Genomic DNA, 24,382 nt, shown 5'->3' on the forward strand with positions numbered 1-24,382 from the left:
AGTGCAGCAATCTGCTTCAGCAAGGAAGGACCGTCAGTGTTTATTACTTCCTGAAGAAGTTAATGACAGCATTTTTGCTCTTAATTCAGAAGGCAGGAATGGAGAGGATGGTCTAGATGCTTTATCAAAACCTTGGATTCTCAAGGATGCCAGAATGGTTTGTGTGGGTTTTTTTATCTTTAAATACATGTGACAGTTAATTTTTGCTGCTGTTATCCCTCCCTGTCATATGCTGAGGAGTCCAGCATATGATGGAGTTCTACCCTCCCAAGACTTGCATCCCTAAAAATACTTCATATTTCACCTCTAGTAACTTCCCACAGTGACTCTTCCCTTTTTTTTTTTTCCCCTAAGAAATACACTTCACTTAAAAATTCAGGATGATCCTGCAAAATTATAGGAATTCCAAACCTTGGAGTACTCGTTTGGTTTTGCTGATTTTTCAGCCTCCCCTGACTGTTCTGAGAGAACATAATTCCCCATCCATCTGCCTGGAGCAGAACCCAGCATTGATTTTTTTTTTTTTTTTTTTTTGCTCTTTGTGACCCAGCACAGGGCTGAATCTGTTATTATTTTTAGCACTCATATTTCTGCTTCTCTCCCACGAGTTGCAGACTCTGCGTGGCACCAGCAGGACTGGTTTTAGTGGAACACCTGCCTGATATCCCAGGATTTTTGGGCCTGCAGGTTTTCAGTAGCACAGTATCCTGCTCACAACACGATGCTTTGCCCCTCCTGCCTGTCTCTGCAGTGTAGAAAAGCCTTTTTAAATTTGATTTTGCACCTTGTGTTGAAGTTCGATTGTCCTCATCTTACTGTCACCTGGAGCAAGACTGTTCTACCTGTTTTATTTTACACAGCCAATGCTGGTGTTTTGGGGTTTATTTTCCCCCAAGATGTAGTCAGTACACTAGTTTAAACAGGCTTTAAGGCATCCTTGAAAGCCAGCAGGTAAGTAAATTATCTTTTTACTAGAGAAGCTCCAAATCAAATTAGAAAATTACCCTCTGACAGATGACAAAGGCACTTGCCTGCCCAGGCCCCTGAAAACGTAGGTCAGTGTCATAATTGCCTTCCTAAGGGGGACCATGGTGTCTAATGATCCCAGGCAGGATTAAATCATGGGAATAATGCTGCACAGTGCTGGAAAAGTAATTAGATCAGGTATGCTTGGGTGACTTTGAGATGTGCCTGAGCAAGGGGGTAACGCAGTTACCTACGAGTCGCTGTGGATGGTTGTGAGGAAGTCACCAGCTCTCCGGGGACTTGGCAGCACACAAGTTTTTGTTGGTTGGCAGCAGAGCCGGGCCAGCTCTCCTATTCATCCCTCCCTGGCACATGCAGCCGTCAGCCAAGTCGCACCAATCCCTGCAAAACCAGGGGAAAAACAAGCGGGACAATCTGGGAGAGCTTTGCTTGCCGTTGCCCGGGTGACCGGTGTTTGTCGGCTGCGCTTTTATCGCCTTTTTACGGCGTCTTGAGCGGAACCAAACAAACATCCGAGCGGGAAAACAAGTTGGGAGAGGGGTACAAGGGTGGGACAGAGCAGCCCTGGCCCCTTGGCAGTGACTGGTGCCTCCTTGGGCAGAGGGGCTGCCTGTATTCCTGCCGTGGGGATTCTCTTCCCTGGCCCCGTGCACCCCTCAGCGGTAGCTGCCTGCCAGGAACGCTGTTTCCAAATGCTTCCTTGCAGCGTGCAATCCTGGTGATTGGGGCTAAAGAAGGGACTTGGAATGCAATCAGGAGTCGTGAGTGGGATGGGGAAAGCCTTCCAGTGTGATGTGATTTAATTAAGGTCGTTTAACTGCCCCTTCTACCTCTCTGGGCTGTGGCTCCATCGAATTCAGAGGGTTGTTTTTACTCTTTTTCCAGGTTTTTAACTAAGGCTGTTCCCTGACTAAGGCACTCTTGAGTCCCTTGCTGTGTGTCATCCTGGGGAGGGCTGGGGTGAGGGTGGCAGCCCCGAGGGGTGACAGAGGGACAGAGGGACTCCTGCCCGGGCTGGGCTGAGGGGCCTCGAGGGACCAGCAGAGGGCAAAGCTGCTCCAGCCGTTCTGGGCTGCAGGCACAACACAGAGCTGGGGGCACTTGGGCATCCCGTGGGTTTGGCTGGGTTGCTCCCTGGCTGATGGCACAGATAAATGCACATACATCTCTCTTGGGAAAAGGGAAGGTCCAGTTCTCCCACCCTGTGAATAATGGATGGAGCAGGCACGGTTGAATACCTTTTGGCCTTCCTGCTTTTTGCAGTTTTCTCCTTTGTTTTTGGTTTGTTCTCCCTCACCATGGCTGGTGTTTGTTTCCTTTCCCAGATACACTGAAAGGGTGGTTCTGATATGAAAAGGGGGGGTGTTTTACCTGGTGCTTTGTGTATTTGTTTGAGTGTTTTGGGAATCTAGCTGCTCTCTCAGACCTTGCCCATCTTGTCTGGTGCTCAGTAGGTAACTTCTTAAATGGTTCAGCCTAGAAAACCTGTTCCATGAGCACAAAGTGTACTTGACCTGTTGGTTCAGGTCTGCCTTTACACCAGAAGTGATTTTTGGTGTAGAAGCAGAACTGTGGAAAAAACACAGTGAGTCTCTTGAAAAACTTAAGCGAGAGGGAATTAATTTTATTACTATTGATTCATCTTTTCCTTCCCTGAGCTTTTGATGCCCATTCCTTTTCTCTTTGTCACTGGCTGTGGGGATTAAAGGTGAACTCTCTCATGAACCTCCAGACCATGAGCATACCTGAATCCTTCCTTATCCAGGTCCTTTGCCCTGCTCTTACACTGGTGGAAAAACCAGAATAATATTATTAGAATCAGGGCAAAATGTTTTAAATTACTTGGGTGTTGAAGCATGCAGCTGTGCAGCCTATTTGGGCTTACACTGTATCTGTAGATGTATTTTTTATAGCCAAATCTCTCTTATAACTATATATAGGTACAGCTGCAGTGGCAGAGTGGGTCATCTGCAGCTTCCAACAGGGAGACAAACGCAGAGCTGTTTTCCAGCTTTTTAAGCCTGAATTTGGCACCATCCCCTGCTTCAGGTGTCCTGATTACAGCTCCTGTGCTGTACTTTATATTCCATTTATTATCCAAGTGTTTGGGCACTGCTGGGGACACGCTGCTTGTGGCTAGGTTGGAATCTTGCCTTTGGGAAGCAGGGTAGCGTCTCCCACTCTTCTTAACTCCTACTCTTTTGCTTTGTTGGTTGGGAACTCCATGTTAATTTTGTCCTGAATTGTATATATAATTACATGTATATAATCATCCTTTGTGCAAAAGCAACAATTTTAAGGAATATTCAAATACATCACAGCAACTGGTAGCTGGATGGTGCATGCAGAAGAGTGAGCCCTTCCTTAGGGAGCTTCCTGAGGAGCTGTTGTTGGAAAGGGATGGCAGGAGATTCCATAATGAGGAGGAATGACTATGAGAGCTAATGCTCTGTGTGGTCACACTGTATACAAGACAAGAACTTGGGATGTGAGATGGCAGTTTATGGGAGGAAATGGAGGTATTCCTGCTGAAATTGGTGGTGGGCAGTGGGAGAAAGGGAACGTTTTCTGTAATGTTCTCCTGGCATGCTGTGCTGGAAAGACAGCTGGCTTGCCCAGAAAATGTTTCTCTCCACTCTCCCAGAGGGAAGGCTGCTGGAAGGCAGACAGTGTGTCCTGCTGCGTGGGCAGATGTTAATCAACCTGTCTCACCACGGTGGTTCTGACACGGGCCAGCACCACCTCTCCAAATCTCCAAGGCTGCCTCATCCAGAGAGGTCCTGACCCAGGTTCAAGGGGTTAATTTTGAAAACAGTTTTTTTCCTCGTGTCTCAGGACTGTCTGGTTTTAGCCCTGATGAGGATCAGAAGTGACAAGGTACCACAGGGGAGCTGTTCTCCTGGGCTTTGCATCATGCCTGAAGCCAGACCAGGAACGTCCTGAGAGGGGCTGATCTGCCAGACCCCTCAGACGACACCACTTTGACCAAGCAGAGGAGCTTCCCAGTTTTTTTGGCATTCACCTCTCAGAGCACACCAGGCTGTTTCCAGAGCCAGGTGTGATGGTGGCTCTGTGCAGAGCCAGGACAGACCCTTTTTTGGGGGGGCTGCACGTGTGGCTGCGGGTCATGGGGAACGTGACTAATATTCTTGGCCTCAGCAGGCTGACTGGGTAGTGTGGCTGCAGTGTCCCTTGGGAACATCCTGTGTGTGCTGTGGAAAAGGCAAGGAGCAGTTATGTCAGAAGGAAAAGATGTTAGTTTTCAGTGCCATGGCTCTGCTGTGGATGCTCGGAGAAGAGCTCGCAGGGATCTCTGGGACTAAACAGACCTGTCAGATGTGTTGCTGTGGCCAAATACAGATATTTCCAAATGGGTATGGCTGTTAAATACATGGGAGATAACAGCAATCTGAGAAGCACACATGACAGAAATCTAGTGAGACCAAATACTTGGTTTGGACCGAATTAGAGTTTTTTGGTCTGATTTTCAAATGCAGCAACTCAAAAGGCCTTTTCCCACAGTAGAAAAGCCTCTTTTTCTGTTTCTAAGCTTAGCACAGAAAGCTGATACCCAGAAAGGAAGACACAGCTTCCCAAACCTGTCTTTTACATAAAATCAAAATGAGGATCCTGACATTAGGACAGGACTAGACCCAAGACTGAAGCCACTGTGTGGCTTTCAGTATCAAAATACAAAGCCCAGCATTACCTGACACTAATCTATGCCATAGCACGGGCAGCTTGAGGCCCATCAGGTCCATCTGATGAGGTTCTGCCACCATCCCATCTGTTTTGTATTCATCTGTCACCGAGACTCTGGGGAGCCACTGGGGAGGAAAAAGAACTGGCAATGTCACACCGTGGCTTTCTGACATCGTTACAAGCAGTGTGGGAATTGCTAGAGGTTGTTTCCTGGTGCTTATCAGGGACATCAAAATGTAACTAAATACCACGTAGGAGTAAATACTGTTGTTATCCATCAGAAGATCCAGACCCCAAACTGCTGTGACACGTGTTTCAGCTGTTCCTGAACAAAAGGAGATGTGTGTTGGGCACGGTGTGTCAGCTTCCCACTGGTACAGTCCGAGTCCTGCTGGAGGGTCTGCTACAACCACTGAGGAAAAGGGTACAGTGTGGGCTCTCTGAGCTGGAATGTGCTGCTAACACACTGTGCAGTTGTCTCAGCCAAATCTTCATCTCATTTGCTTTAGCAGCAGATGTTAAAAGGAAGAACAAATCAAAGCAGCCATATACCCAGTGGGACTGAGGTTTCCTTGAGCTCGGCACTCATCTCCAGCAGCAGCAGCAGTTGGCACCCAGGGAAGAGGGAAAAAAAGTGGATAAAGAGACACTGAAACTTCCCTGAAACAGCCCCTGAGCCTCTGGAGTGCAAAGTATGTCTTTTAACTCCTACTTTTTATCCCTTCTAGTAGGCTCTTTTCCAGTCCTTGCTGAAGAGTAAATGCTTTTTCTGTGTATTCCCCGCAGGCTGCCCTACTTTACACCATCACCTTGGAGATGGAAAACACAGTTCTCTGCAAAATCTGCTTGTCACGATTCCCAGTTTTTTGTATCGGAGGTGAGGCAGCCAAACCCTGACCCCGCTGAAATCCCTGGGCAGTCAGTCGAGTTTGGCGCGGTGGGGGCCGTGCCTCCGGGAGGGAGGCACAGAGAAGTATTTCGGACATTCCTCGCAGGTCCCGGCACAGCTTTGCGCGTCTCCTTTGTTCTCCGGCAGTTTCCATGGTGCTCCCGCTTTTGTGTGCAGACCTGTCTGCGGGCAGCACTTCTCCAACGCCGGCTGATTTCCCGAGGCGAGGCGGCGCATCGCATTGCGTGCCCGTGCTGCAGAGCTGCCGGGCCTCAGCACCGCCGGCATCCTGCAGCCTGGCACTCGGGAACCTCGGGAAACTACGGATTCGTGTGTTTTAAAGCAACGGAGCGATAGGTATTAACCCAGCTCAGCCTTTCGCCGGTCGTGTTTAGCAGTGTGAGAGGAGGGCTCTTATCCGAGGGGATCGTTGCTGTAAAATGAAAAGGCAGGGCAAGAAGCAGCAGCCATGCTGCTGTTTGCTGCAGCACTCTGCAAATTCGATCTGCAGATGATCTGTAGGTGTAACAAAGCATCATTCCCCTCACACAGGCAAGGATGAACTCATTTATCTGTTACCCAGCTGTTAATTCTCTGCTGATCGTTCTGATACCGGAGCACTGACCTCCTGAATGGCATCAGCAGGGAGGAACTCGTGGTACTCACGTCAGGCACAAAGTCAGAATAACCTGTCCTCTGCTATTTATGCCCAGGAATAATATCCCTCAAGAAACCCTGAGCCTTGAGCCTGCTCAGAGGATCATAGCAGAGGGCTTAGAGCCCGAGACTAGAAATATTTCAGCGGGAAAACGGGTTCTGTGCATCTTACAGGCTGTTCATCCAAAAGGAACTGGAGTGTAAAATCACTGCCCAAGTGGAAAAGCAGGCGAAAGGGCAAAGCTGTGCCAAGGGGGGATTGTAACTCCCAGGCACAGCAGAGAGTACATTAAGTGGTGGGAATAAGGCTGGAGGTCTGTCTGCAGGAATGCACTTTAATCCAGGACCTGCAGATATCAATAAGAAAAAACATTAATATCAAAATATAGAGAGAATATCACTGGGGGCACAAGGGTGGCTAAGAAAGGGATGTCTTCCTCACAAAAACTAAATACTGCTTTTTCTTCACTAAGGTCAAGCTTGTACTGTGTGCTGGGAGAGAACAGGCTGCTTCCCCAAAGCTGGACATGGAAATGAGCGTTTGGTAAGCCTTGGCAGAGGTTTTCAAGGATGCCTAAGAAATTATAATGCCCAATTAAGTAGGAATTGGTCATCCAAGTCCCTTAGGCGGTCCTGAAAATTGCAGCCACTCTGCACTGCATCTCGTTTTCAGTCAGATTTTTCCCTTCTGCTTCTCTTTGCACTCCTCTTCCAGCACCATCCACAGCTCCTGCTGGCACAGAGCTCCAGCTGAAGCTGAGGCCAAGGAGCAGGGCTTGGACACACAGCATTCCAGCAGCCTCAGTGGGGACAGCAGAGGGGATAGTCTGCCCCTGTTGAGGCCATTCAGAGCTGGAGCTTCTCATACTAGCTTAACTTCCTAGGAATCCCTGGGAATTTTACTATGTCCTTGATTTCCTTCAGCAGCTCCACTCTTGGAATGGGCTGTGCCTGGGCACAAGAGGTGAGGGAAGCCCTTTACCTGGCAAAGGCTTGGGAGATAAGAAAGGAGTGAAAAAACCTCATTATTTTAGAGGTAGATTTGCAAGAAAACAGGAGGGAAACCTCATTCTAAAGGTGAGCAGTAACAGCATCCCAAGGTTTCCTGGGAGCCCCGCTCCAATACCACCTTTAAATATGGAAGACTTGCTCATGGCCAGAGCACTGCTTCCCTCTCCCCTGGGTCTTAGTTTTCCACTGATTCCGTCTGATCCAGCCTTTTCAATGACTAAATCTCCATTTCCCACAACCTGCTATCAGTTGTTATTCCTTCTCAGCCCTCCTCCTCATCCAGACCCATCCAGTTTAGCTGTGGCCCTGGAGTTCCTGAGCTGTGTTGCCAGCCTGCAGCAGGTTGGAATTGTGCTGGTACTTCCCAGGAATAAACCTACTGGTTGTGCAGTGGGATCCAAGGAAAGGACCTGTCCTTGTGGGACAGAGGTGACCTGGACAGATGTTCCTTTTGGAAGTACCAGGACATGGAGAGTGGCAATGGAACAAATAGAGGTGAGCAGGATGAAAGCTCTCTCTTGTACGGGTTTGGAAAAACATCCTCTACACCTGTAGTATTCCACAAGTGAGGAATAACGGTGCTTTCCCATCAAACAGCCGGTGGCTCTTGTTCAGCAAAAGACATGCCAGGTGTTCCGAAAAGCTGCCAAAAGCGTCAGCAGGGGAGGGAGGGAGGGAGGGAGGGAGGGATGCAGGGACACGGAGCTGGAGGTGGGGCTAAAGGTATTGGCTAAATCCCGGCGCAAACGCAACTAAGTAGTTTCTAAATTAATTAGCAGGTAAGGCTAAATTTAGCCTCTCCCTAATGCACTAGGAACCGCGGTGACTTTGCAGCCTGTGCTTCCCGAGGCTGCTTTTAGCTCACGGCACTCGGATGCGGGAAGGGCTGATGGGAATGACCCGGACTGTGGGACAGGCTCTCGAGTCCAGGGCAGGGCATCAGTCGGAATTTTGCAGAGGGATAACGTTGATTAACAGCTTTGCTACACCTCGTGTTAAAGAACAGAACTATTTTTGGAAGGGAACTTGAGTGAAGCAGCAAACTCTTTCTCTGCTGAATAAGGGGGTCATTTGTTTTAATAGCAGATTGCCGCGTAAGGAGACAGGGATTTTGGTGAGGATTTGTGAGGTGATGCTGCACTTAAAACATGAGTGAGTGAAGGTTTCCTTGGGCAGGAAGGCAGGGAGTGGTGTAATGAGCTCCTGTGGCTAAAATTGAGCTAAATTAACGTCATTAACCATGGGAACCCCTTGCCTGGGAATGGAATGGATTCATTTTAACTCAGCGCTTTCAAAGCACCTTTCTGCTGTGGTTACTGTAGCTCCACCAGCTGTTTGGGCTTTGTTTCCGAGGGAAACAGTATTCCCACAAATTCCTCTCTTACATAGGAGATCAGGCTCTCTGAGTATAGGGTTCCCCGTGGCCCTAAAATATCTGAATGTAGGCAGGAGGGAAGAACCGTGTTCCACCCAGGTGGTGGCCAGAAGGCGCTCCAGGCACTTAAAACCCTGCGCGTGGGTGTGAGCACAGGGTGGGATATGAGGATAATCGCACCTGGAAATATCCCTTGTTTCTCTCCATCCCTAAGCCGCGGGTTTAGCCCCGTATTTTCACACTTGGATCCCCGCGTTCAGCAGCAGCAGGGGATGCTCCGGCTGGGGGCACGCGTGGGGTGTGTGCGTATGGAGGGGTGAAGGAAGAAGGGGGTGTGCGAGCACGGGTGGGATGTACCGGGGGTGTGTGTGTGCGTGTGTGTTGTGTGCGTGTGCGGGGGAGGACGAGGCGGGTCCTCCGCCCGCGCCGCCCGCCGGCAGCCGCCGATCTGTCCGTGTGAGCTCATCGGCAGCGCGGCCGCTGCCTCCCGCACCCACCCACCCACCCACCGCACACCCACCCACCCAACCCACCCACCCGCGCTGCAGCACCAGCGGCGGCGGCGGCCGCCCCCGGGAAGGTCACCCGCGGGTCCCCGGCATGGTGGCGGCCGCGGGGGGTTGAGAGGAGGCGGGCGGCGGCGGGAAGGAGCCGAAGATGGCTTCGCCCGCGCCCCCCGCGCCGGGAGGCGGCCCCTCGCCCCCCGCCGGCCCGCCGCGCCTTCGCCAGGTGGGTGCTCCCCTGCGCGGGCGGCGGGGCCGGGGGGGGATTCCCCGCGGCGGGGCTGGGGGGCGGCCCGCGGGATCCACCCCCCTGGAGAGAGAGAGAGAGGGGGGGGGGGGCACGGAGCCCGCGGGGAGGGGCGGGATACAGGGATGCGAGCGGCCCCCAAGCGCGTCGGGGGGCAGGTGGATGATGGAGCGATGGACGGATGGTTTCTATTCCATTCTATTCTATTCAATAATAATAATAATAAAAGTCGGTAAAATAACCCCAAACCCCATCTCCACCCCAAAATCGTCCCAGGCGGCACCTGTGCAGGTGTGCCCGCGCAGCCACACGCGGGGGGGAGCGTGGTGTGCACACGCGTGTGCGAGTTCCCAGTGGTGCAGCGCCGTGTCGTGTCGTGCTGCATCACCGCGGTGGCACGGCGGGGCCAGAGGCACGAATAAAATCTTAATTAACGTAATGCAGCAATTTCCAGGAGGCTCTTGCTGCATGCAACGCGCTTTTCCGCTCGCATCTCCCCGAGTAAAGGAGAGAGCTCCGGCTTTTGCGGCGGCTGCTGCATTAATTTACATTTGGAATGGTGAAGTTGGGCGCGGGAGTTGTTGGGTGTTCTCGACCTGGGAAGGCCGAGCTGCTGGGTGTCCGTGGAGTTCGTTCCACGAGCACTTCGTGCCTCCTGAAAATGGGGGAGAGGCAGAAATGGAGGGATGTGGTGGTGGTGGTGTGTTCAGCTTGCTCTCTTCTGCTAAGGCTGTAATGTTATGGTGATTATTAATAAAGAAAAAAAGATTAATCAAGGAAAAGCTGTTGTAAAGAAGGATTCCCGGTGAGTAATCAGATTAGCATAGGGTGTATGTACTCAAACATAAATCCAAATATAAATCCCATCCTGCTCTTTTTTCCCCCCCCCCTCTTCTATTTTCACTGGTGGTATCGTTGATGAGGAAATCCCACAGGCCTGGAGTTGGGACAGACATCTGAGAGTTTTGGGGGAATGTTTAAACTTGTCAGTGCCCTTACATGCAGGAAGTTTGGGCTGGGCAGCTTCAGCAAAAAGGCCTTTTGTGTGGGTTTGCTTCTGACCCCGGCTGGAAATGGCACAAGAACAGCTGCCCCCTCACCCCCACGTATTTTGGCACTTCCTGTTCCCTTCCCTGCTGGAAGCCAGAAGAAAAAAAAATCTCTCCAGTTTATTGCAACCTTCAGTAGGTGTGATCAGCAGTATCAGGAGGATAGGTAAAGAGTGTTGGGTATGGAAAAGAAGTTCCAGGTAGCGGAGGAAAGGGCTGGGGATGAAGACCCCAAGCACTGAGAATCCTCATCAAAGCTGCCTTCTCTTTGCCTAGAACTTATTCCATGTGCAGTATCCTTCTGAGCACTGTCAGCTCCCTGCCACGATCCTCCTCATTTGAGACCTTTGGGTCACTCCTCAGGATCTGGGAAACACGAGGTCACCGGTTTTTGGGTGGCTGCACATCCAGCAGCAAATGGGGACCGCTGCGCTCTCTGGAGCATTCTGAATCGACTTCTCCCGGGGTTATTCATTTTACATGAGGAAGAGACATGACAATGTAATATCCTGAATTAGTAGGCAGAAATCACTCATTAAAAAATTGACTACTACAGCTGTTTTACTGTCTTCCTCTGCATTTTGTCCGCTCTATATTTAGGATTATTTTTAATTGCATTTAGAAAGGAATGACTCATCGGGCATGTTTCTGAACTATGGCTGGGGTAGAGTGGGGTATTTATTTGGATTTATTTATTTGAATTTTTGCTGCCCTTCAAGAAGACATCATACACACGTTATTGGTGACCTTCACAGGAGTAAAAAACTCCGTGAATAAATTCCCAAAAAGCCCCTCCAGACCAAGGTAAAGAAAGCAACAGTGGCTGAAGTCAATCTGTTTTCCCATAAATCACTAGCAGCCTCCCACTTTACCAAGCATTTCTTGCACCCTTAGGAGGGAAGAAGAATAAAAAAACAAAAAGGGAAGAGAACACATTTGCCTGTAACCATTTGTAGTGACTTTTATTATCACAACACACTTTTGTGATGATGCTGAATGAAACCTGAAGTCAGCAATGTGCTGAATTCCTGCTACACTGGAACCTCTGGGAGATCCTTCAGCTTAGTCCTGTCTTGCAGCTTGAGCACGAAACTCATTGAGGAAGGTGCTCAAACCAAAGTTGTATTTTTTTAATATATGTTTTTATCATGTCTTTTGTTTAAGAGATCTCTGAAATTGTCCTTGTGTTAAATATATATTTGGGGGGGCTTGCAGAACCAAGGCTCTTATTTGCATCTGTGAACCTGTTCCAGCCAGAACTGTATTTTCCCTTAAACACCTGGGTTATTATTCCATTTAAGTTGCGCTGAAGGTCCTGCAGTCAAGATACCAGTGACATTTGTTATGTAAAGATTAAAAATATACCAAACAAAAAGCCAAGCTGTTGTAAATTACACCATGGAGACCACTGTGTTTGGAATAGGATGGAAGTTGTTTCTTTTGTTAGTAGTTGTGAGTTATTTCCACCTTTTTTTCCTCCCAGTTGTCAATGCTGCACTTGTCGAAAGGAAATCTAAACACTTCTCACATTAAAAACTACAGCCACTTTAATGAACTTTGCAAACTAAATAGTCAGATGTTCTCTGTTGGAGCATCATGGCACTCAGGAACTGCTATCACACTGCACCTCTGAGCATCCAGGAATAAATTAATGATCCTAATCCATTATCTGATAGGGAGAGAAAGTGTGCAGGAGTGTCTTTTACAGCCATTTAACTGATCTCAGGTAAAGTTCCTTATCACTGAGCAACGTACAGTGGTCACACGGTAATTTTCCTGCTGTCACAGCATTATTGATCCCCCTGAAATCCCTTTATCCCATCTCATTTTCTTTTGCTAAGACACCTGTCTAAAATGATGCCTGCAAGTGGATGTCCTCCTTTTCCCATTCAAGCTATTTTATTTTATTTTTTTTTTTATTATTATTTTTTTTTACACCCTGAAATGTGGTTGGACGTATTTGGAAATCCCCAAGGACAGGAAGGTCTCTGGGATTCCAAACTCATGGCTTGGACTAAGAAGCATCAGTGGAGAGAGAACACCAGGGTGCCCAGATGAGGAGTGCTGGGGTGGATGTGGGAAGATGCAGAACAGAGCTCCTGGCATCCTGCTTCTCCAGGGATGTTTCTGTGCCAGAGAAGTTCTGTGTTGTGAATCCCTCTACTTCATCTCAAATCTTACAGTTTTCCAGCCACTCAGTTTGGGTTGGTCGATATGAGGTCTGCTCCTAGGGCTTGACAAAAATCTGTTAGAGAGACACTTCAGTTGTGTGTGGGGGACTGCAGCAACCAGTTTTCTTTTTCTTATTTACTTTCCTCAAGAAGTTTCCCCCTAACTCTACTGGATTTTGCCTCTTTTATACTCTGTTTTATACTTTTTTTTCCACTTAAAACTTGTGTCCCACTCATATTAGAGGTTACCTTCTGGGCAATTCATACCACTGACTATTCATATGCTGCTGCTGCTGTGCTTTGTTCCTGCCTTTTCTAACCCACTGCTGAGATTTTTTTCCTACTGCAGGATGTTCTTTGTCTTCTACTAAGAGTTGTCAGGATTTAAGGATATTTTCAGCTTCTCTTCCATGGATGATTTAGGCAGATGCCTTGCTTTGGACAACACAGTGTTTGCCTTCACCTCTTTGCCGGTGCTCATTCTAGTTCCATAATTTCATAAATTACATTGGTTTAATTTCCCCATTTTCAAGGTTTCTTTGAACTTTAATTTGATTCGAGCTTGTTTTTAATTTTACCTTCTGCTACTATAAAGGATTAGAAGTAATTTGTTCAGAACTAGAATGACTTGAAAAATCAGCACAGTGAAGCATTCACTTAGAACACTTCTATTCCAGTGAACTCTGTCTGCCATATCAGAGGGAAAATGGTGTGCTAGAAAATGTCTTCTCCCTGAATTGAAATGATGAAATATAAAACATAATGAACCTGCTGCATAATAGATGCAGACTAATGTAGGAAAGAGTAATTACAGTTAGTGCAGAAATGACTACGTGTGTCTAGGTTGCATATAAAAATTACTGTGCTACAGTGTTATTTGGGTTGCAAAATGAAGCACTGAGTAGTTACAAACTAATAGAATTAAGGGCTGTGTAATCTCAATTCTGTCCCCCTCTGTGTCTGTCCTATTCACTGAATTGGGTTCTGGAAAATAAAAGCTTGAAGTGATTGTATAATTAGGAATAGAATTGCAATATATGATAACATGCTGTAGGATAACAAATACACTTCTTCCACCCTGCCAATTTGTTGATTTAAAGCCCACTGTTAACACAAGGGAAATGGTGATTTTGGAAAGTGAAGGGATTTTGCAGGCAGAGATTAAAGGTGCAGTTCCAGCTCCAGGCAAAGTTCTCCTGGCACCTGGGGACCTAATGGGGCTTTTGTAAAAGTAACAACAGTTCTCCATAATAAAAATCTGGTGTGTAACATTAATGCCCATCCTTGCTTATTTATGTCATGGAGACATGATAGAATAAAGTGAAGTGGAGAGTCTGTGTCTGGGGTTTGGCTACACTTATTCCAAGGAGCACTCTGAACTCTTGGAAATCAGCAGATCCCTGCAATTACACATGAGACTCTAAAATAAGGGAACTGTGATGAACTGGCCCAATTTACACAGAAGATGCATGTGAAGATTTACTGCTTCCACCAGGAAGTTTCCAAAGGACTTTCCAAACTGCTGATTGCAACCTGCAGTGGAGGGGAAGAACTGAAGTTTTAAATTCATGTCCCAACTGGGTTGCAGAAAAAAGTGTGGAAAAGCAAAATAAAAGAATGGAAAAAGAAAGGCAGGTTGCAAAGCACTGTCTGTTCACAGACATTAAACACGTGCTCAGATGGACTTAGTTTAGTAAATAGTTCCAGGCGTCCTGATGTTTGTGGAGTATTGGAGTAGCTAAACCACGGGGAAAGGGAAAGAGACGCGATCCCGCAAATATTATTATTTATTCCGGAGCATAAATAAAAACAGAAAGCGATGGTCTTGGATGTATTAAAGGGACGGTGCTTCCTGACAGCACCAAAATCAAAGGGGAGGGGGGAAAGCCGTGTGCTTAATTGCACCAGCTGGTGCTAACTGGGCAGGGGCTCATCACCACGCTGAGGAGCTGCACCTGCGGTGGAAGGTTCCAGAAGCAGGAGCTGCCTCGGTGGGGCTGCTCGTGGGACAGGCACAGGTAAGGGCTAATTAGGCAGGGGCTCATCAGGCTAAGGAGCTACACCTGTGTTTGAAGGTACTAAAAGCAGGCGAGCAGAAGGGGCTCCCCTTAGTCGGGTTGTGATGCTGCTCCTGGGACGCACGCAGGTAAGGGCTCGGTTTACTTTTAACTATTTGGGGGGTTTTTTATGTGTCTTTTTAATAGAAATGCCTAAGGGAGAGGGGTTGAGGTGATGACTGTAATTTGCTGCTCGTTTGTGCTGCAGTTCTACAGTGTTGGTTTGTGCGGCGCTGTGGTTCTCGTGGAGTTCCTTGTGAGGCGTTTTCTCTGGAGTTTCTTGGAAGGCTCTCTGGGTTTTTTATAGGGTTATTTTTTGTCCGTGCGGCTTTAATTTGTCGGGGTTTTTTTTGCGGAGGGGGCAGTACTGCTTTGCAGGGAGGTTTTTTGGTTTAGTTTGGCTTTCTTATTTCAATCTTTAGGATTTTTAATCTTTTTTTCTGCCGTTTTTTCCCCTGCGGTTTTCCCCTACTTTTTCTTTTTTCTCTTGTTTCTTTATAAATTTTCTTCTTTTTTCCCCCCCCTCCGCTTTTTTTCCCCCCCCTCCGCTTTTTTTCCCCCCCCTCCGCTTTTTTTCCCCCCCCCTCCGCTTTTTTTCCCCCCCCCTCCGCTTTTTTTCCCCCCCTCCGCTTTTTTCCCCCCCCTCCGCTTTTTTTCCCCCCCCTCCGCTTTTTTTCCCCCCCCTCCGCTTTTTTTCCCCCCCCTCCGCTTTTTTTCCCCCCCCTCCGCTTTTTTTCCCCCCCCTCCGCTTTTTTTCCCCCCCCTCCGCTTTTTTTCCCCCCCCTCCGCTTTTTTTCCCCCCCCTCCGCTTTTTTTCCCCCCCCTCCGCTTTTTTTCCCCCCCCTCCGCTTTTTTTCCCCCCCCTCCGCTTTTTTTCCCCCCCCTCCGCTTTTTTTCCCCCCCCTCCGCTTTTTTTCCCCCCCCTCCGCTTTTTTTCCCCCCCCTCCGCTTTTTTTCCCCCCCCTCCGCTTTTTTTCCCCCCCCTCCGCTTTTTTTCCCCCCCCCTCCGCTTTTTTTCCCCCCCCTCCGCTTTTTTTCCCCCCCCTCCGCTTTTTTCCCCCCCCCTCCGCTTTTTTCCCCCCCCTCCGCTTTTTTCCCCCCCCCTCCGCTTTTTTCCCCCCCCTCCGCTTTTTTCCCCCCCCTCCGCTTTTTTCCCCCCCCTCCGCTTTTTTCCCCCCCCCTCCGCTTTTTTCCCCCCCCCTCCGCTTTTTTCCCCCCCCCTCCGCTTTTTTCCCCCCCCCTCCGCTTTTTTCCCCCCCCCCTCCGCTTTTTTCCCCCCCCCTCCGCTTTTTTCCCCCCCCCCTCCGCTTTTTTCCCCCCCCCTCCGCTTTTTTCCCCCCCCCTCCGCTTTTTTCCCCCCCCCTCCGCTTTTTTCCCCCCCCCTCCGCTTTTTTTTCCCCCCTCCGCTTTTTTTTCCCCCCTCCGCTTTTTTTTCCCCCCTCCGCTTTTTTTTCCCCCCTCCGCTTTTTTTTCCCCCCTCCGCTTTTTTTTCCCCCCTCCGCTTTTTTTTCCCCCCTCCGCTTTTTTTTCCCCCCTCCGCTTTTTTTTCCCCCCTCCGCTTTTTTTTCCCCCCTCCGCTTTTTTTTCCCCCCTCCGCTTTTTTTTCCCCCCTCCGCTTTTTTTTCCCCCCTCCGCTTTTTTTTCCCCCCTCCGCTTTTTTTTCCCCCCTCCGCTTTTTTTTCCCCCCTCCGCTTTTTTTTCCCCCCTCCGCTTTTTTTTCCCCCCTCCGCTTTTTTTTCCCCCCTCCGCTTTTTTTTCCCCCCTCCGCTTTTTTTTCCCCCCTCCGCTTTTTTTTCCCCCCTCCGCTTTTTTTTCCCCCCTCCGCTTTTTTTTCCCCTTTTGGTCCCCCCTCCCTTTTTTCCCCCCCTCCCTTTTTTTTTTCCGTTTTTCCCCCCTCCCTTTTTTTTTCCGTTTTTCCCCCCTCCCTTTTTTTTCCGTTTTTTCCCCCTCCCTTTTTTTTTTCCTTCCTCCCCCCTTTTTTTTTTCCTTTTTTCTCTCTTCTTCTTTCCATCTTTTCCCTTTTTTTCTTTTTCTTTTTTTTTTTTTATTTCCTGGTGTACTCCCTCCCTTACAAGACTTACACTCAATAACAGTTTTGAAGGCTGATTTTTTTTGGCTCTTTTGATGTTAAGATTTTGTACTTTGTAGACTAGAGCTTGGTGGTCTTATTAAAACAAGTCCCAGCTGGGGATGCCACTTGTTTCAGGGGCTGCCCTCCATTTTGTGGTCTTGGGGTGGGGGCCGCCCACCATTTTGTGGTCTTGGGGTGGGGGCCGCCCACCATTTTGTGGTCTTGGGGTGGGGGCCGCCCACCATTTTGTGGTCTTGGGGTGGGGGCCGCCCACCATTTTGTGGTCTTGGGGTGGGGGCCGCCCACCATTTTGTGGTCTTGGGGTGGGGCCGCCCACCATTTTGTGGTCTTGGGGTGGGGGCCGCCCACCATTTTGTTGTCTTGGGGTGGGGGCTGCCCCCCGTGGGTTGTGTGGTGAGGGTGTGCCCACCATGTTGTGTGGGGAGGCAGCTGCCCCTCTTGATGCTGTAGTGAGGCTGCTGCCTGCCATGTTGTGTGGGGAAGGGGCTGCCCACCTTGGGTGGCAAGGGGGCTTCTGCCATGTTGTATGGGGAAGTGGTGGCTGCCCGCCATGTTATGGGGCTGTGGTGAGGCTGCTGCCACTTCTGAGCGGGGTGCACTGGGATGGGAAGGGGGGAAAAAAATAGCACGTGTTGCTTTGGAAAAAGCAGTGACTGCTTGCGTTGTGCCCTGGAGGATTTGCTTCTTTACCCCGTCTGTTAAATATCAAAGGAATTGTGTTTCTTCTATTTAAGTAAAAGCCCTGAAAATACACAGAAATGCCCCAAACCCCTAAAAACCCTCAACACACTTAACTGAGCTTTTCCATGCCCAATGGTTGTTTTATGTCTGTGCTGGAAACACCACTCATTGCTCCTAATATCTGTAGCTTGGTGAAACCTTTCTAAAGTAACAGTAGCACTTGCTGTGGGACACCAAAGTGGTCATGGGAACATGCTGTGTCTGTATTGAAGTCTTATTATGAGTGTTCATTGTGAAGTTTTCTTCATGGAGGCTTTATTTTGGGGTGATCTGCTGTGTGAGGTTGCCTTAGAAACCTAAACGAAGGGTTCTTCTCCTCTCTGTTTATAAACAGTAACTGGGAAACGGGCTGTAGAAGCCTCCTGGTTAAATGTTAATAAGGAATTGACTAACGGAGTGGGGAAAATACTCGACAAAACACAATATGTTCTGTTCCAATGGCCGTCCTTCCTTTCCCTTCTATCCTTCTTTCTGAAGTGCCTGATTGTCCTTACTGGGATGGTGAGTCAGCTGGGAACACAGAAACAACTGTGGTATCCAGCAGGATGCAGACATCAAGATGTAACTGCATTCAAATAATAAAAGTATTTAAGGAAGGGGGAGGTGGTGTGAGCTAGAAATTGCTGCTCATTACGCTGTGGAGATGTATGAACTCAGCTGGGAAAAGCGAGCTGTATTCCGGATCCATTGGTGATGCACAGAGATTTTTAGAGTGTTGCAAGCAGGCATCTGACTGAAACAATCCAATAACATTTCTGTTGGAGAGCTGCAGAGCTGAAAGCTGTGCCTGGCTCACTAGAAGTGTCAGGAGTAATTCTGGGCAGAAAATGGTTTACGGCAATATTATTTGTTGGGTTTGCTTACACAGTTTGGTTGTTCATTGCGTTTGTTTGTTTGTTTGTTTTGGCTGTCTAGTCCTGAAATATTTTGTCTGCGGAACTTAACTGCTCCTATAGAGCACTAAGTACAGTATGTCATGGGGCAGTTTCTCCAGACTTTACTATATTAAAGGAATCTTTGTTTATTCAACAAGGATTCATTCAGCAACATCCCCCTGCAAAACATTTTGGGGAAATGTTTGCCCTGTTAACTCTTTGCATTCAGTTCTGCTGGTGTCAATCAAGGTACAGCTACAGGAATGAAGCTGCTGGCCAGTCCCTTCCAGGACTTCTCTTGGAATGGTGCTTTGACCACTGGTAACCAAAGCAGGTTCCCACAAGTTACGTGTTGCCTTTGGCATTCAAGTTATACTTGCTGAAAACTAGTCAGAAGCTTTACGAGTGCATCCCTTGCTTAATTTGAGCTTTATTTATTACGATAGTCTCGGTGTTTCAGGATGATGTATCTGAGGTAGAGAGAAGAGTATATACCATGAGCAGCATGGCCTCATGTGGGAGGTATGTGTGAGGCAGTTCTGTGTGACCTGAAGTCCTGTAAATCTTGCAGAAGGTGTGAGAGGTCTTGACATAAGTTATAAGTCCCGTTAGAGAACTTGAATCTCAGGGGATGTTTCCAAGCATCTGATGGATGGGAATGTATTTCAGGCATTCAGACTGGCTGGATTCAAGCGAGTGACACAGTGCTGTAAATACCCTTGCTGTTTATGTTAGGTCAGATGGTGAAGTGCTGTTTTATGAGCTTACTTCTGAAAAGATGGAGGGTGTCCAGGCCTAATTCATCTTCTCCTGCAGTGTTTCTAAATGTTGTGGTTCTTTTTTTATTTAAGGAAAAAAAAAACTCGTAATTCCAGTTTATTTATGTACCTATATATATAGACGTGTGCTCAGAAAATAGCAAACCGAGGGCAGTTTCCATTTTGACAACTCATCTGCACCATCACAAATAGCACTTACTCAAAACCTTTGGGTTAAAAACAGCACCAACACCCCCTCTCCCAAACGCACCACCGACTCCAGGAGTAAAAAAATAAACTTTGCGATTAAACGCGGGGTGTTTTGTGCGTGATCTGAGCTGGCAGTGGGGCTGTCGGATCCCGTGATCCAAGAGAGCCCTTGCAAAGTACCTTTTTTTTTTCTGTTTGTTATTTTATCTTTGTAAAATCCAGCTTTCCCTTCTCCTCCTCCGGGTGTGGGGTGGCTGCCAGCAGCGGGGTGACCTGTGACCGGGAGCTGCCGCCGCGCTGGGGAATGTGCGCTGGGTTCCAGCGGCTCTGGATGCGCATCCCTCTGATGTGTGTGTGTGTGTGCCCGGCGTGGGCGGGGGGGAGGCAGGAGTAGAACTCTTCTGTGACCGCGCAGGAGCTTTCTGGGAACTTGAACTCGCTGCTCGGGCTGGATGCGGACGGGCCTGGCCTCTGTTCAAGGCAGTTTTAGCTCCTGCCGGGAGCGGCAGCTGGTCGGGGCACGGAAGCCAAAGCCCCGTCGGTCCGCCCGGCAAAGCGGTCGGGGGCGTCACATGATGCGTGTTCCAGCTCTTGTAGCGCTGTAAACTTGGGGAATTTTTAGGTCCGGAGCGTTTGTCGCTAATGGTTTAGTCTTAGTTTTCCTATAAATAGCCACTTATATCTGAACCTGCCCTTTAATGAGGAGGCTATTTCTGTCGCAGTTGGAGGCTTGTACTGGAAATGCTCTACCTGGAATCCCTGCTGGGTTCTTTGTTGTTCTCTGCTGTGTCCTGGCTGGCTGGTATTAGACAAGGTGGATGTTCCAAACGACTTTAAGACTCTTTGTTAAGGACCATTTTGGAATATAGCTGAAAACCATAAAATAGTGCTGACACCCCTCTTTTTCTGCTTGGAATTTTCCAACTTTGTTCCCTTGTCAGGGACCAGGAGCACACATGATTTGTCAGGTGACAACAATTGATGAAAAGATGCCATTGCAGTCCTATTTTTACCCCCCCATCCCAAGCAAGTGTCAGCACAACCTTCAGACTTTACAGAGAGCAAGAACGGGCTGTTCCCAAGGGCCTCGATGTGCTGGAAACAATGGGAATTAAACTGTGTCCCTGCTGGGTCCAAACCTTGTGTGAGCCATGTGCAGTTCTGAGGCTGAAAGTTTCAGAATAGCTCGTTAGAGTTGCCAGTTGAGATTTTCTTGTGTATTTGTTTGCAAACAGGATGGTCTTAGAAAAGTCTTTGGAGCAAGAGCCAACATTGCTGCTATTTGAGTACTTGTCTTATTCCTGTTACAGGACTACTGAGCTGTTATATGTGTCATTTCACCATTAAAGGGGGAGTTTTATGTTCATAGCTTTATATTAATCATCCCAGTGGATCACTTACTGAAACAATCAAAACCTCAAAATAATAAACTTGACTTCCAGTGGTTATTTTATGGGAATTATGAAGTTCTAAGGATGCAATTGGAGAAAATAATTTGTTCATTACAAGAGGGGCAAGAAGAGCAGATTATCTTAAGTTTTAGTGGCACTAATATGCCAAAGGGAGAAGCCTCATGGTTCTCATAATGACTGGTGGGTAAATCAGAGTAGTGACTTACCAAGTAGTGAGCCAGAAGAATTGGGTATAAATATTCAGAAGTAAAAGTACCTCTGCAAAACTCCTGTTGGCTCCAGTGGCCACTAGTTCCCCTTCTGTTTGCTCAGCTCCAAGAACAGAGTCTATATTTAGTAAAGCAAATGTGTATGAAATCTATATAAAAAGCATTTTGTCTGACACATTATGGATGTGGTGGTAAGATTTGGTAGGATGGGCAGGCACTGTAGAAAATGGGGTGATGTTCTATTTTTACAATATGAAATTACTTAATCAATTACTCACTCAATATGGGCTAATGAGTGATAACCTCTTATTGCCCAGACTAACATAGCTCCTGGCAGGTAATTTAGTTGTTTCTGGTCTTAGCACATGTGTTTGAACTCAGCTATTGCAGCTCCCTGGGTGAAACTCTTCCTCACTTGGCAAAGCTGAGGTCTCCTTTGCTCTGGTATTTTTATTCATGATTTGACACAGAGCTTGAGGGGCAAACCTTGGCATGTACAACCGTGGTGCAGGGGGTGGCTGAAAGCTCTGGTTATCTGTAATGTGACCTGACACAGCTTTTGCTGCAACTAAACATAGTTTGGTATTCTCTGCACCTGTCACTCTGCTGCTTGCTGTGCCTCTTCTGGAGGGGTGCACGTAGGCCTAGACCTTTACCTGGAGCTGCCTTCCACATGGATGAAGGGCAGTTGCTTGCCTTTTATATGTGAAGTTATTTAAACCTCTCAAAAGATCTGTCCTTTGAGGAGAGAGCCAGCCTCTACTCCTGTTGTTCCATGGAGCTTTAATTTATGTAGTGCCTGTGGGAGCTCTGGCATTGATCTTTGGAGGTGCATCAGCCACAGTAATGCAACATACCCTTCTCTTCCCTGTAACAGTTTCCCCTGAAGGTATGGGTGCATTGCATCTCTGGTTTATTTTTCTTTTCCCTTTTCATCAAGGTTTTGCAGGTTAGACATTCCTTCCAGTCACAGAAAATTGCTGAGCAACAGCATCATGGGGGTTTTGAGGTTATTAATAGAATGTCACAGGAACTCGGTTCCTAATCACGATCGATCAGTTTGAAATACTGGAAATGCCACCTTCTGTAAAAACAAGGTCCTGGTGAACTCTCCAGCTTCCTACAACACTGTTGCTATGACAAACCAAGCCCAGAGTATAAAAGCAATTACCTGCCCAGTCCTGCTGCAGTTCAACAAGGAATTGAGGGAGTTGGTCACCTTAGTTTCAGCTGCAGCTTGAAATCCCTTATTAGCCTGTCTTGCTTCTGGACAGGTCACCAAATCTGCGTTCACTTAAGGGCAGCGAATTTCAGGTCTGCATAAAGAACAGGTTGTTAATCCTTTTTAATTAAGTTCTACTTGGGGAGTGCACAGGTTGGTTAACCCAATGGTTATTTGGAATAAGTGGTGTTGGTTTATGTTCCAACATACTTGGTGATGTGAACTAAATCTGTGTAAGAGCTTGGAGAGATCATAGTGTACCAATACCCATTCTGGCTTGGTTTGTATTTCAGCTGGGCTTTAAATGGAATTTCTAAGTCTCGTACCTACAACCCAAAGAATTAATTTGTAAGTGCACTGAGTGGCTCGTTGTTGCAGAATATGTAGTATCTTTGTAAACAATTGCCAAGAGAAGTTATTTTGTAGTAATAAATGTTCTGAAGCTGGCTACTTAAAACAGTTGCTCCCCTGTAGAATATACCCTGTTGTAAAAAAAGGCTATATCAAGCCTTATTCCAAAGAGCATAATGCTTTTTGTTGAAGGGTAATCGAAGGTTTACATGATGTCTGTTCCTTTGCTTTGGTAATATATGTTTTTAAAACTCTAATAGGCAGCGTGTGTACCAAATATTTCATACTTCATACAAAGAAATTGCAGTGAACCCTCTGGACTTATTTTGCCAGTGAAGTGGAAAGAGTAGCACACAATGATACACTCGTCTGGAAGAAACAAATAGGAAAATACTGGCTTAAGGTACATTCTAAAGAGACTTTTTCATATTGTAGAAAACTGAAAGGGTTAGAGCACAAAAAGTAGCTATTGAGAAATCAAAGAGAGTAAAAATTTTTCCCTCTAAGTGGGTGATATCCAGGACCTTTGTCTTAAACTCTTAATTGTAGTTGGCATATTGACTGTAGTTGCCATAAAATAATCCCAACCTAAACACAGTTACCAAGGTAAATGCATTTTCTTTGATATAGGAGTAAAAAATGAAATCTTCTCCTTTAGAGGTGACACAAATATGTATTTTTGGTCCCTCTTTGTAGGCAGATGGAATTCTGTATGGCAGAACACTTACCATGGTAACATAGATTATGACAGCTGAGCCATTGACTTTTTTTACACTTAAGATCTGGGGGAAGGCGTGGAATAACTATAAAAGGTAACATTTCTATTGCATTTTTAATTATGTTAATGGCTGTATTTCACTCAGGGCCCATTTAATGCGTAATTAAAATAATAATTTTATGCAATGTAACTACCAAATTTAGAACAACGTAAACACATATAAAAATGAGTTTGAATTTGGAGAAATCCTTCTCTTCTAACATCTAAATACTGAGGGAGGGTTTGCACTTGGCATTTTGTGTTGGTTTTCTGTCCCTCCTGTGGGTGGAGAACCTGTGCAAACCCAACTGGGGATACAATGTAGGCCTTGATTGTAGTTAAATGTCTCTGTTGAGGATTATATGCTGCCAAAAGCAAAAGCAGCCTTGCATCTAGGTGTGTATTGCTTACATTACATCAGTCATTAGACTGAAGAGATTTTTCTCTCTCTGCTGTGAAGCTGGAAAACTCAAGTGAAAATTTTACACTGGTGACCAGGACAGCTGGAAAGAAGGAATCAGGAAAGATGGGAATCATCTCTAAGCCTAAGTGAAATGTTGCAGGTCACGGGTGAGGTTAACTTTTGTCTTGGTTTAGGCAGCTTTCTGTTTGTGTCACCCACCACAGGGAATACAGCAAATGTAACTTTTTAAAGGGCAAGGTCAGCATCTTTAAGAAGTCTCAGGTTTTTGAGAAGAGTTGTCAGCAGTGATGACTCCCTGCCTGATGAACACTCATGTCTCCTTGAAGAAGGCACATTCAGTAATCCCATTTTACCTGACAGCTGCTCGGCTCAGCTGGCATTGAGCTGCTGCTCCCAAGAGACCAGTGTCAAAACCAGCTCTGAAAAGTGGTGGAGAGCAGTAGCTATGTCACCTGTGACCCCAAATGTAAGCTCCACAGAGTTGTGTTCTTTTGGTTTACCTCATTTTAAAACTGCAGAGGTTAAACATAATTAGTGTTACTGTGAATACAGGAGAAAACCCGTTTAAAGGCAAACCCCAAACAAACCCCCATGCTTGGTGTTGTCACCAGAGTACTTGACTGTGTTGCCAGACATAAACACAATTGAGAAGGGGTTACTGGTGTATATTAGTTGACAAGACA

At 47.3% G+C, this 24,382-nt stretch overlaps 1 protein-coding gene across 1 annotated transcript in view; it reads left to right on the forward strand.

The window, feature by feature from the left end:
* Positions 1–9,069: 9,069 nt before the first annotated feature.
* The window catches only part of ANK2 (ankyrin 2), a 281,285-nt gene continuing 265,972 nt past the window's right edge, over positions 9,070–24,382 (forward strand). The window contains exon 1 of the mRNA XM_064653777.1: positions 9,070–9,350. Coding sequence (XP_064509847.1) covers positions 9,279–9,350 — 72 coding nt within the window. The 5' untranslated portion in view covers positions 9,070–9,278. The remainder of the gene's footprint in view (positions 9,351–24,382) is intronic.

Source organism: Pseudopipra pipra, chromosome 4 (genome assembly GCF_036250125.1).
Source record: "Pseudopipra pipra isolate bDixPip1 chromosome 4, bDixPip1.hap1, whole genome shotgun sequence".
Taxonomy (NCBI): domain Eukaryota; kingdom Metazoa; phylum Chordata; class Aves; order Passeriformes; family Pipridae; genus Pseudopipra; species Pseudopipra pipra.